At 44.8% G+C, this 14,069-nt stretch overlaps 1 protein-coding gene across 1 annotated transcript in view; it reads right to left on the bottom strand.

Annotated features, from left to right (window-relative positions):
- Positions 1 to 2,691: 2,691 nt before the first annotated feature.
- LOC119978615 (amiloride-sensitive sodium channel subunit gamma-like) overlaps positions 2,692 to 14,069 on the bottom strand; it is a 32,949-nt gene continuing 21,571 nt past the window's right edge. The window contains 7 exon segments of the mRNA XM_038820393.1: positions 2,692 to 2,828; positions 2,831 to 2,971; positions 2,974 to 3,061; positions 6,718 to 6,793; positions 11,310 to 11,371; positions 13,571 to 13,628; positions 13,971 to 14,048. Of these exon segments, the coding sequence (XP_038676321.1) occupies positions 2,701 to 2,828; positions 2,831 to 2,971; positions 2,974 to 3,061; positions 6,718 to 6,793; positions 11,310 to 11,371; positions 13,571 to 13,628; positions 13,971 to 14,048 (631 nt within the window). The 3' untranslated portion in view covers positions 2,692 to 2,700.

Genomic DNA, 14,069 nt, shown 5'->3' with positions numbered 1-14,069 from the left:
CTTGGGTCACTGTCTGTGTGGAGTCTGCACGTTCTCCCCGTGTCTGCGTAGGTTTCCTCCGGGTGCTCGGTTTCCTCCCACAGTCCAAAGATGTGTGGGTTAGAGGATTGGCCGTGATAAATTGCTCCTCAGTGTCCAGGGATGCACAGGTTAGGTCATGGGGTTATGGGGATAAGGCGATACGAACATGGGTAAAGTGCCCTTTCGATGTGTCGGTGTAGATTTGATGGGCTGAATGGCCTCCTTCTGCACTGTAGGGATTCTATGATTCTCCAGTTGTCTTTGGGTGGTTACTATTGAACCTGCTGTCCTGTCACCCTTTCAGGTAACACATTCCAGATCTTGATTTGCTGCAGCTCATCTCTGCTTCCTTTTCCAATTATACGACTTAACAGAGTTTGTGAATGGACAGGAGGCACAGAGGTCAGGAAGTACCTCAATACTGCAGCACAGTACAAAACCAGCACCATTAATTCCTCACCTTTCTAAATACAAAATAAAAGCACAGCCAACATCCTACCCTAAACCTGAGACACATACAGCACCAGAAAACAGCTGGGGCAGACACTGAGACACACAGACCGCACAGCACTGGATTGGACTAAAGCATTTGTGATTTTAAATCACCTTTTTATTTTTACAATAAAAGTTGTTGGGTACACTTTCAAAAATGATTTACAATTTGTGACTTTTGTTACATGTTAGAATCAAACACAGAAGAACTACTTATATACGGATTGGACCGGTTCCAGCTGGATGACCAGTAGTTTGTTATTGGCAACAATTTGAAACAGCGTTTATTACTGATTGGATCACAAAGGTAAGAGGGAAGAAGACTGAATACATTCCTGGACTAAAGGTATCGTCTGCTTTGATGATCGTGTTTTACTAGTTCATGTCTCCCGTGAACTGGCTCACGTCTCTGTGCTCACTCACCCTACACCGACTTATTCCCACATCTAAGTGGCACGGGAGCATAGTAGTTAGGCACTGTTGCTTCACAACGCCAGGGACCCGGGGTTATAATATAATAATCTTGATTAGTGTCACAAGTAAGCTTACATTAACGCTGCAGTGAAGTTACTGTGAAATTCCCTAGTCGCCACACTCCGGTGCCTGTTCGGGTACACTGAGGGAGAATTCAGAATGTCCAATTCACCTAACAGCACATCTTCCGGGACTTGTGGGAGGAAACCGAAGCACCTGGAGGAAACCCACGCAGACACGGGGAGAACGTACAGACTCCGGACAGGCAGTGACCCAAGCCAGGAATCAAACCCCACAGGTGCCGGAAGATGTGCTTGTTTGGTGAATTGGACATTCTGAATTCTCTCTCAGTGTACTCGAACAGGCATCGGAGTGTGGCGACTAGGGGATTTTCACAGTAATTTCATGCAGTGCTTTTTAAAAATAAATTTAGACTACTCAATTCATTTTTTCCAATTAAGGGGCAATTTAGCATTGCTAATCCACCTACCCTGCACATCTTTGGGTTGTGGGGGCGAATCCCACGCAAACACTGGGAGAATGTGCAAACTCCACACGGACAGTGACCCAGAACCAGGATTGAACTGGGACCTCGGCGCTTTGAGGCAGCAATGCTATTCATAGCAGTGTTAATGTGAGCCTACATGTGACACTTTCAAGATTATTATCCTCTTATATGGTATTATTTTACTGCTAAACAAATTAAATAATAGAATAGAATCCCTACAGTGCAGAAGGAGGCCATTCGGCCCATCGAATCTGCACCGACTCTCTGAAAGCGTACCCAAACCTAGGCCCACTCTCCCCACCCAATTCCCGTAACCTAGTAATCTAACCATTGGACATTAAGGGGCAATTTAGCATGGCCAATTCACCTAACCTGCACATATTTGGACTGTGGGAGGAAATCAGAGCACCCGGAGGAAACCCACGCAGACACAGGTAGACTGTGCAGATTCCACACAGTCACCGAAGGTCAGAGTCGAACCCAGGGTCGGAGTTGAACCCGGGTCCCTGACTCTGTGGGGCAGCAGTGCTAACCACTGTGCCACCCCAGCAAGTGTATTTGCACTCATTCCTTAAATTGCAAATATTGTGAATGGGACAGGTCTGTTGCGAGGCTTCAGTCTCTCAATAATCCCTTCATTAAGAGTTCCGACTCCACTTTCTTAGATGGGGCCTGGAATATCTCTGGAGTCCACAACATATTGGTGGATCGCACTTCGGCTCACCAAGAGCCTTGTTTACTGTATTGCTGCGAGAGAGCCAAAGTAAACCGATGGATTATGTATATGGCAAGTAAAATGATCTTGCAAGAGGAACACGGAAGCCAAGTGCCTTTTAAAACAGATTGTGCAATTTACCCAGGAAGACGAGGGAAACCGGGAAAACTAAATATTTCCCCTCTATGCGGGCAAGTGTTAGAACTTCTGAATGCATAACATAGGTTGGTGCCTAAGCCCTGCTAAGTTGGTACCTTCCGAGTGACCCCACAAACTTGATCTAGGGGTTAGCTGGGGTGGGGGTGAGAGGTCAAGAGAGCACAATTTCAACATGTGGAGGACACAATCGCAGCGTGGGAGACATGTAGATCTGGTACAGCTGTACTGGGATGATCTAATATTTTAACAGTACTGAGAAATGTTCCTTGGCCCTTTGACGTATAGAACTTAATTAAATTAAAAATCATCAAAAGCCCTTGCAAAAATGCAATCAGTGGCTGCCGGACTCCATAGTGGAGATGTCTGGGATGAAACTGCTGCGAATCCGCAAGGTTTCATAAGTGGGGGGAAGTGTGTCTGGGAAAGGGGGTCGAGGCAGCTGGAGGGCAGAGTTGAAGTTGGTGGGTCTTCATCACTGACGCAGAAAGGAGCTCCATGAGCTGAGTTGCTGATGGTTGTGGGCAACTCCTCCTGTTCCTTCTGCCACCACTTGCGTATGGTCTGCACACATTTCCGCCCGATTATCAAGAACATATCAAGATGAACACTTCAACAATCTCAATGATGCAGACTACAGAACAGCTCATCCACAGACCCAGCTGGCCTCCGAAGTTTGAGAGTAAGGTGACGATCTGAAATGAGAGAGGTGGAGTATTAGAATGACTGCAGGGTCACTTATGTGGCCTACACCCCTGAATTGGTGAAATGGGAAGGGGGGGTGGGGGGGAGGTGCAGAATGGGATGAGGTGCAGATCCTGAGTCAGACACTGTGCTGGCACCATTTTTTAATTATTCACAGAATATGGGCTTTGCTGGCTAGGCCAGCATTTGTGCCCTTTCTGAATTGCCATTGGGAAGTTGGCAATGAGCTACCTTCTTGAACCGCTGTAGTCCATGTGGCCTAGGTACACCCACACTGCAACTAGGAAGGGAATTCCAGAATTTTGATCCAATGACAGTGAACAGATGACAATATAGTTCCAAGTCAGGACGGTGTGTGGCTTGGAAGGGAACTTGCAGGTGCTTCCATGCATCTTGTCCTTCTAAATGCGGAGGTCATGGGCTTGGAAGGTGCTGTCGAAGGAGCCTTGATGAGTTGCAGCAGTCCATCTTGTAGATGATACACACTGCTGCCATTGGGCATTGGTGGCGGAGGGAGGAAGGTTAAGATATTTATTTATTTTAACTTTTTCAAATAAGGGGCAAGTTAGCGTGACTAATCCATGTAGCCTGCACATCTTTGGGTTGTGGGAGTGAGACCCACCCAGACACAGGGAGAATGTGTGAACTCCACATGGACAGTGACCCGGGGCCGGGCATCGAACCCAGGTCCCCGGCGCCGTGAGGAAGCAGTGCTAACTACTGCGTCACCGTGCTGCCCTGTGAATGTTAAGATAATGGATGGGATGAAAATCAAGTGGGCTGCTTTGTCCTGACTGATGTTGAGCTTCTTGGGGTTGTTGGACAAATGGAGAATATTCCATCACACTCCCGACTTGTTGGTTGGAGAGGCTTTTGGGAATCTGGAGGCAAGTTACTCGCCCTCAGAATTCCCAGCCTCTGACCTTTTCTTGTAGCTATAACATTCATATGGCCTGTCCAGTTCAGTTTCTGGTCAATAGCAACTCCCAGGATGTGATAGTTGGGGTTCAGCAATGGTAATTACCATGAATGTTAAGGGGACATAGTTCGATTTTTCTTGTTGAAGATGGTCATTGCCAGGCATTTGTGAGGCATGAATTTTACAGGCCACTTATCAGCCTAAGGCTGAAAGTTGGCCAGGTCTTGCTGCATATGAACACGACTGTTCAGTATCTGACGAGTCCCAAATGTTACTGAACATTGTGTAATCATCAGTGAATTTACTCACTTCTGACATAATGGTGGAAGGAATGCCATTGCCATTAATGAAGAGGCCGAGGATGGTTGGGCTTAAGACCACTACCTGGAAGAACTCCTACAATGATGTCCTGACCTCCAATTACCACAGACATCTTCCAATGTGCTAGGCATGACTCCAACCTGTCAGGTATGACTCCAGCCAGGAGTTTTCCCCTGATTGCCACCTCACTCCTTGATGCCACACTTGCCCACCTTCTCAACCTTGCCCCTCACCTGAGGTGTGGTGTCCCTCACCAACAGTCAGCTCTCCCCAAAGGAGAGAGCAGCCTGTGGTCACCTGGGACTATGGGAACTTCCATTGCTGAGTAAGGGACACTTGATAGCAATGTTAACAACAACTTCCGACACTTTGCTGATGATAAAGAGTAGACAGATGGGGTGGTAATTGGTTGGCTTGGATTTGTCCTGTTTTCGTGTACAAGAAATACATGGGCAATTTTCCACATTGCATGGCTAATTCTGAAACACGCGTCTTCAGTACTACTGCCAGAGTATTGGTGAGGGCCATTAGCCTTGGCAGCATCCAGTGCCTTCAACCATTTCTTGACATCATGTGCTGTGAATCAAATTAGCTGGAGGCTGGTAGGAGTGATGCTGGGAACCTCAGGAAGCCTGGTAACTAGGGTTGCTTATCAACTTTTAATGATTTCCTGCAGTAATTTACTTCACTAAGTGAGCTTTTTGTTTGGATTAGATAATTCAATTAACATTCAACATTTTATTGCAAACAGCATGGGGTTGGAAGTTCACTTACAGAAAGTGACCAACCTCATTGATACAATGCAATGAAGAACCTAGGCACAATATCTACATAGGCATTGAGGGTACAAGTCTTATTCTGCCATCTCTCATGACTTCCACTGATTTCCAGTAAATCAGTGCCTCAATTTTAATGTGGTGAAATTTAAATTCAATACAAATCTGGAATCAAAAGTCTAATGATGACCATGAGTTGATCGATTGTCATAAAAACCTATTGTTCACTATTATCCTTTAGAGAAGGAAATTTTCCCTCCTTACCTGGTCTGGCCTACATGCGACTCCAGATCCATAGCAGTGTGGTTGACTTTCAAAAGCCCTCTGAAATGGAGGGCGGTTAGGGATGGGCAACAAACGCTGGCACAGTCAGTGACACCCACATCCCGTAAATGAATAACCAAAAACCCTCCTATTACATTTAATTCAGCAAAATTCTCTATATCCTGTATCCCTCCCTTAAACTATTGTTTGAGTGCATTAAGAGACGAGTGGGAATTTCATGGGACTGTAACCCCTTTGATGTAGTTTCATCTCCATTTCTTTCCTTTTCTCTCCAGTATAAAAGGCGTTAAATTACCTTTTTCCATCATTTTCTCCCTTTCTCTATGGGACTAAATGGGTTAAAGTACGAGAATGGGTTGCATAGATGAGGTTTGTATTCCCACACGGTAGCATTGTGGATAGCACAATGGCTTCACAGCTCCAGGGTCCCAGGTTCGATTCTGGCTTGGGTCACTGTCTGTGCGGAGTCTGCACATCCTCCCCGTGTGTGCGTGGGTTTCCTCCGGGTGCTCCGGTTTCCTCCACAGTCCAAAGATGTGCAGGTTAGGTGGATTGGCCATGATAAATTGCCCTTAGTATCCAAAATTGCCCTTAGTGTTGGGTGGGGTTACTGGGTTATGGGTATAGGCTGGAGGTATTGACCTTGGGTAGGGTGCTCTTTCCAAGAGCCGGTGCAGACTCGATGGACCGAATGGCCTCCTTCTGCACTGTAAATTCTAGGAAAGTGTGGAACATTAAAGGGTGATATAATTAAGGTGATTAAAGGATTTGACAGGCTAGATAGAAATTATTTTCCCTGGTGAGGGATTCCGGAACAATTAGAACAAGGCGATTCAGGGATAGCAGATGGAGAGTGGAGTTTGGGAACTCTTTCCCCCATTGAAAAGCTGGGAGAAGGGGGGGGGGGGGCGCGGAGGGGTAGACTTGATGGGTTGTTCTCAGGCAATCTGGGTTAATAAACCAAGGCGGGTCAGTGAACTTAAAATACAAATTAACCACAATCTAAATGAATGGCAAAGTAGACCCTAGGGCCTAAATTTTCACTGGAGACTATTATTTATTCACATGCGATCCTCGGGAGTGGTAGTCATCAGGCTATTTAATCACAGAGGTATCTCATCCCTGTAGTCACCCAATTTCAGTTATGTCCACTTCTGGTCTGAACCTCTGGATTGGGAACCTGTAGCAATTTCCTAATCACTAGCCCATTGGTGCGGAGACTCTCTGCCTTCGCTGTTGTCCAATTTAGCTAACCACAGATTGATAAACAAACCTGGGATCCCCCTGCAGTGTTTGGTTGAAAAACTCACATTAACGGATACAATGAGTATTATTGAACACTTACGTCATTGGCAGCTGTTTCAGAAATGTTCCTCTGATTGAGATCTTTGTAGAAGATGCCCAAATTGGCTAACTCATTCCTGTTAGGTGGAAATAAGACCATGATGTCTCAGTAAAGTCTGTGAACTCTTTTATGTACATGCCTTCTGCACACAGACGTAAAGCATGGAATATGCTGAACCCATGGCCCCTTATCCTATTGTATGGAATCCAAGTGAAAGAAGACTTCCATGTAGATATTGCTTTTCACAACCTCAGGACATCCCACTGTCTTTAAAGCCAATTAAGTATTTTTTAGGGTATTGTCATAGGAACATATCAGAATTATATCTATCTCTTTCTTGAAACCATTTAATGACTCCAGTCTCCCCCGCACTATGGGGCAGTGAGTTCCAAAATTCACCACCCTCTGCGAGAAGCAGTTGCTCCTCATCTCAGTTTTAAATATACCACCTCTCAATCTATATCTGTGATCTCTCATTTTGTCATTATCACCCTCACTATACAGAATCTCAATGGGGCAGCACGGTGGCACAGTGGTTAGCCCTGCTGCCTCACGGCGCTGAGGACCCGGGTTCGAATCCCGGCCCCAGGTCACTGTCCGTGTGGAGTTTGCACATTCTCCCCGTGTTTGTGTGGGTGTCATCCCCACAACCCAAGATGTGCAGGGTAGGTGGTTTGGTCACGCTAACCTCAGGGCCAGGGCTGGGGTTCAGTCACTCAATCTTGGGGGGAGGGGTCGCTAGCAGGCCTTACCTTCCTTTATTTCAGGGCGCCCCTTTCTTTAAGGGGCTCTGGAGGCTGGCATGCAGGCATAGCTTCCTGTGACCTCCTTGCTGGGCTTGTGGCCAAGCCATCACTGAAGGAGAGCCCGTCCTTAGTGCGAGCTGGAAAATGGATTGGAGGAGGTGAATACAGAGGGTCAGCACAAGGGGCAACTGTGAGGTTATTGGGTGGGGTCCCATGGGAGCCAGACTGTAAGGGCAGAATGGGGTTCTCAGGAATGGCTTGCAACTGTATCTCATGAGGAATGAAGATCCTCTCAATTGGGGAAGCACAATCTAACTGGAAGTAGAACCCCCACACTCCCCAGTGATTGCAATGATGAAGTTTCCCTGGACAAGCGAACAGCAGGAGGCCGCCAAGAGCATGGCATGATTCATATGGGGAAGAAACTTTCAAAATTCCGTGAAAAATCCAATGGCGGGAATTTGCACCATTTTTCTCACCAGAACTGACATGTTGCCATTTTTTGGTAAGATTCCACCCATTGTTTCAAGTCCATAACATAGCTGATTCGGAAAGTAAGGTCCAGAATTGTAAGAAAGGAAGCTATGATGGTATGAGGCACAGGCTGGCTATGATGGATAGGGAAACTGATAGATTACAGGTTTATTGATTTACTAATTGTTTCATTGATTTATTTGGGACCTTTAAGAATTGATGTATAATTTTTAATTCAGTACTTAGACAGAATATGGAATTTCCACAAAGCCAAAGTCATGGTTTCATATAGAAATATGAGAACTGCTGGTCAAAGCCAATATTGTTTCAAAAAACACTTTCATAAGGCCTTCATAATGAATAGGTCATTGTTCCATAATGCATTTAGTAATAAAAATGTATCAAAAGCAAGGTTAATGCCAGCACCTTACCAATGTAGAAATGGCATACATGGCAGATGCACGTAGACATTTAATTAATTTGATGGGACATTGGTGAATTTTAAGTAATGACCAATGCCTGGATAACAAATCAGGTTCTAAGTGACAGACAGTTGTTAGAATAAATCAGAGAGCCTCAGCTGAGAATTAGAACCAATGAAACTAAGTAAGGGGCTAAACCCAGATAAGGATTCCCTTAAGAATGTAATCTGTATAATTGATTAGAGAGAAGAATTTAGGTCGTCCGAGATCCTTGAATCATTCGTGAAAATTACTTTTAAAAAGGACTTTTGTTGAAACGATTTTAATTTGTAAATCTGGAGTCACTTTTATCTTGAAGTTTTTTGTTTTCACTCTTCAGTGTCTCAAAGTACTCACAAAAAGTTTGTCGATTTAATTTTGTGTAAATGTACCAAACAAATTCTTGAAGAAATAAAAGTGCTTTATACACATATTCAACCGGACTGAGACCTATGAGTGAGAGATAAGGGGAATCTTACAGAAACGTTACTCAAAGGGCTGAGTGTGGGTAGGCAATAGCAAAGAAGCACTTGGGGGAACTGCAACAATTGTTTATTCCTGTCTGCTGCAAAAGTAAAATGGGAAAGTGGCCAAACCATGGCTTACAAGGAAAATTAGAGATAGTATTAGATCCAAAGAAGAAGCATACTAATTGGCCAAGAAAAGCAACAAACCTGAGACTTGGGCGCAGTTTAGAATTCAGCAAAGGGATTGATTAAGAAGGGGAAAATAGAGTACGAGAGTAAGCTTGTTGGGAACATAACAACTGTTTGTAAAAGTATCTGTAGGTAGGTGAAGAGAAAAAGATTGGTGAAGACAAATTTAGATCCCTTACAGTCAGAAACAGGGGAATTTATAATGGGGAACAAAGAAATGGCTGAGCAACTACATACTTTGGGTCTGTCCTCACAAAGGAGGACACAAATGTTGGGGAACACAGGGTTTAGTGTGAGGGAGGAACTGAAGGAGATCAGTATTAGTAAAGAAATGGTGATGGGAAATTGATGGGATTGAAGACCGATAAATCCTCAGGGCCTGATAATCTACATCCCAGAATAATTAAAGAAGTGGCCTGAGAAATAGTGGGTACATTGGTGGTAATCTTCCAAGATTCTATAGAATCTGGAACAGTTTCTACAGATTGGAGGGTAGCTAACCCCACTATTTAAAAGGGAGATAGAGGAACAGGGAATTATAGACCAGTCAGCCTGATGTGGCAGTGGGAAAAATTATAGAATCCATTATCAAAGATTTATTGCAGAGCACTTAGAAAACAGTGGCAGGATCGGACAGAGTCAGCATGGATTTATGAAGGGGAAATCATGCTCGACAAATCTACTGGAATTCTTTGAGGATGTAACTAGTAGTGTTGATGAGGGGGAGCCAGTAGATGTGATTTATTTGGACCTTCAGGAAGCTTTCGTTAAAGTCCCACATAAGAGATTAGCATGTAAAATTAAAACGCATGGGATTAGGGGTAGTGTGTTGAGATGGACAGAAAACTGGTTGGCAGATAGGAAACAAATGGCAGGCATTGACTAGTGGTATTGCAGAGATCATAGCTCCAGATTTGCAGAGGACACAAAGCTGGGTGGGAGGGTGAGCTGTGAGGAGGATGCAGAAATCTTTCAGTGTGATTTGGACAAGTTGAGTGGGGGGGCAAATGAATGGCAGTTGCAGTATAATTTGATAAATAATAATAATAATCTTTATTGTCACAAGTAGGCTGACATTAACACTGCAATGAAGTTACTGTGAAAAAGCCCTTGTCCCAATTTCGGCGCCTGTTCGGGTAAACAGAGAGAGAATTCAGAATGTGAGGTTATCCACTATTATCTGAATGGCCGTAAATTAAGAGAGGGGAATGTGCAACAGTACCTGGGTGCCCTGGTACACCAGTCACTGAAGGTAAGTATGCAGGTACAGCAGACAGTAAAGAAGACATGTTGGCCATCAGAACGAGAGGATTCGAGTGCAGGAGCAGGGCCTTGGTGAGGCCACACATGGAATATTGGGTACAGTTTTGGTCCCCTTATGTGAGGAAAGATATTCTTGCCCTAGAGAGTGCAGAGAAGGACTTACGGGACTGATTCCTGGGATGGCGGCGGTACTGAAGTACGAGGAAAGATTGAGTCGGTTAGGATTATATTCGCTGGAGTTTAGAAGAATGAGGGGGGAATCTCATAGATTCTAACAGGAGTAGAAGCAAGAAGGATGTTCCCGATGGTGGGGGTGTCCAAAACCAGGGGTAACAGTTTGAGGATAAGGGGTAAACCGTTTAGGACTGAGGCGAGAAGAAATTTCTTCACCCAGGGAGTTGTAAGCCTGTGGTATTCATTACCACAGAAAGTAATTGAGGCCAAAACATTGTTTGTTTTCAAGAAAGTTAGATATAGCACTTGGGGATCAAAAGATACGAGGGGAAAGCATGATCAGGTTATTGAGTTGGATGATCAGTGATGATCATAATGAATGGTGGACCAGGCTTGAAGGGCCGAATGGCCTCCTCCTGCTCCTATCTGCTATGTTTCTATGTATGACTGTTCTTCTGAGCTGGTCTGACTCAAAACGTTGACTTTGTGTTTATCCCACAGATGCCGCCAGACCTGAGTTTTCCAGAATTCCCTGTTTTTAGTTAGGATTTCTAGCATCCACAGAATTTTGCTTTTATTTTAATGTTTTTTCTAATGCATGTGTTGGTAAGTTGTGTTTGCACACCCAATCACTTGGTTCACAAAGATCCTGCCAGGTACAGTATTATGTGCCCGTTTGATAACTGCTCAGTGCCACTTACTGTCCAGAATCGCACATAAGGAATGTCACTAGGCGACTCCAGCTGAGTGATAGCCATCCCGTACGTGTGAGCCAGCACCCTCAAGAAATTAAGGCAAGTTAACAAATCAGAGCTTACTTTCTCAATGTTCTGTTTCCACGGAGCCCTTTTTCCCAGCTCAGAAGACGAAGAATCCATTCCTATTGCAGGAAGGACAATGAAGTGAGATAATTTCATCACATTCCACCAAGGGTCAGAATGGGAGTAGTTTATTCACATGTCAATCTGGTTCTCTCCTCCCTTTCACCACGTTTAACATATTCTAACACTCCATCAACACAACTCCTTTAGAAACCCTGAACATTCTCTGTTCCACCTACCATGGAGAAGGTAAACAAGCTCACCGGTACAGAGTGTGTTAGCTGTGGTTTAGTTCCTAGTATTCTCACCTTCCTGTACTGGCCTCCCCGAACAGGCGCCGGAATATGGCTAGGGGCTTTTCACAGTAACTTCATTGAAGCTTACTTGTGACAATAAGCGATTATTATTATTATCATCCAAGTCAGAATGTGGTGGTCCAAATCTCACTTCAGAGACAAGAGCACCAAAATCAGGACTGATTTCCCAGGGCAGTACTGAGTGTGTGCTACACTGTTACGGTGAGATATTAAACTGAGGCCTATCTGATTGTTAGGAGGTGTGGTGTAGTGGTAATCTCACTAGACCAGTTATCCAGAGTCTCTGGGGACACAACAGGGTAAAATTTATTCTCAATTAAGCAAATATGGAATTGAAAGTTGGTCTCAGTAATGGTGATGATGAAACTATCATTGATTGTCATAAAAACCCATAGCCTTCACTACTGTCCTTTATGGAAGGAAATCTTCTGTCCTTACCTGGTCTGGCCTACCTGTGACTCCACATCCATAGAGATAGGGTTGACTCTTAATTGCTCCCTCAAATGGTCGAGCAAGCTGCTTTAGTTCAATGGCAATTAATAATAATATATGTGGGCAGCACGGTGGCACAGTGGTTAGCATTGCTGCCTACGGCGCTGAGGACCCGGGTTCGAATCCCGTCCCTGGGTCACTGTCCGTGTGGAGTTTGCACATTCTCTCCGTGTCTGCGTGGGTTTCACCCCACAACCCAAAATGTGCAGGATAGGTGGATTGGCCACGCTAAATTGCCCCTTAATTGGAAAAGGTAATTGGGTACTCTAAATTTATTTCAAGAAAAATAATAATAATATAATATTTATTATTGTCACAAGTAGGCTTACATTAACACTGCATGAATTTACTATGAAAATCCCCTCGTCGCCACACTCCAGCACCTGTTCGGGTACACAGAGGGAGAATTCAGAATGTCCAATTCACCTGACAGCACGTCTTTCGGGACTTGTGGGAAGAAACCGGAGCACCCGGAGGAAACCCACGCAGACATGGGGGAATGTGCAGACTCTGTACCGACAGTGACCCAAGCCGGGAATCAAATCTGTGACCCTGGTTCTGTGAAGCAACAGTGCTAATCACTGTGCTACCGTATCGCCCTTAGCAATGGATTACAAATGTTGGCTTTGTCAGAGATGCCCACATCATTGAAAGAATAAATTTAAAACATGAATATAAATAGATGCTACTTTGAAGAAGGGCAGGAACATATCCCTGGAGTCTTGGTCAACCCACATCACAAGAAACAGATAATCCACTCATTAATCAGTGGATTTGTGGGAAATTGCTGTGAGCAAATTAGCTGCCAAGCTTCCTATATTACATTGGGCGGGATTCTCCGTCCGTTCACGCCAGCGGGATTCTCGGCAGTGTTCACGGCAGCGGGATTCTCCCGTCCTGCTGTGGTGAATGGAGGATTTAGCTGTGCGCCAAATTCTCCATCCTCGCTTGCAACGGTAGTGGGGCGGACTCGCAACGGAGAATCCTGGCCATCACATACTTTGTTGGCTGTAAAGTGCTTTGGGATGTTACGAGGTGAGGAAAGGCACTATGTTTATGCAGATCTATCTATCTTTTCAGTCTGTATGGGTGTGTGAGTGTTTGTGTCCATGAGTTTGTTTGTGGTCTCAGTGGTCAGTTTGCATGTGTGTGACTAAGTGGGAATGAGTGGGCGTGTGAGTTAGTGTGAATGTGTATTTACTTGTGGTGTCCATAGATGTGACTGGGTTTGTGACGGAGTGAGCAGGGGTGTGAGAGAGTGTGCGAGTGCATTGGAGGATAATTAACTTGTTTGTTGTGTTTGAGTAGAAAGTGTGCATGTGGCCACCTGTAAACAATACTTGACTCCCAACGATGTTTCCTTTGAAAGATTTCTCATTTGACACAGGCTGACTATGAATAAATAATCCAGTTGCTAGAGGTGGGGTATATCTCCCCGTTACTGCTCACCTCAGATGGTGATGAAGGCCACTCAGCATCACTAATGGTCATTGTCCATTCCTTGGAACTGTGGGAAAGATCACACAAAGCATTATTAGCAAGCTGAGTCACTGAGATAAAGTGAGAGAGAAGTTGAAATAGGGCACTGACTCTACAGGACCAGCATTGAACCAGAAACTGGCCTTTACAGCAGTGAATTGGACTACGATTGTACAGAGAACGTTCTTTACATCTGTTCAGGTGGCCTGATAATCTAAAGACAAGGAAGCAGATACTTTTCTCTGTAATGAGTCCTGCGGAGGTTGTAAATGTCATGGGGAATAATTGCAACTCTGCATCTTTGGTGCTCTCTCCAGACATGTCTCAGAGTTGGGGAAGGATGGTCAGGTTTTGGGACTGGGGAACTTACTGACAGGCAGGTCGACAAGTTTTCTGGCAAACCAACTGCTCCTGAATAAACTGGTTGCGCAGTCTGTAATGCAGGAAACTGTGGGGAAAGAAAGCAGTT

Source organism: Scyliorhinus canicula, chromosome 15, assembly GCF_902713615.1.
Source record: "Scyliorhinus canicula chromosome 15, sScyCan1.1, whole genome shotgun sequence".
Classification (NCBI taxonomy): domain Eukaryota; kingdom Metazoa; phylum Chordata; class Chondrichthyes; order Carcharhiniformes; family Scyliorhinidae; genus Scyliorhinus; species Scyliorhinus canicula.
This window is presented reverse-complemented; position numbering and strand designations above follow the sequence as displayed.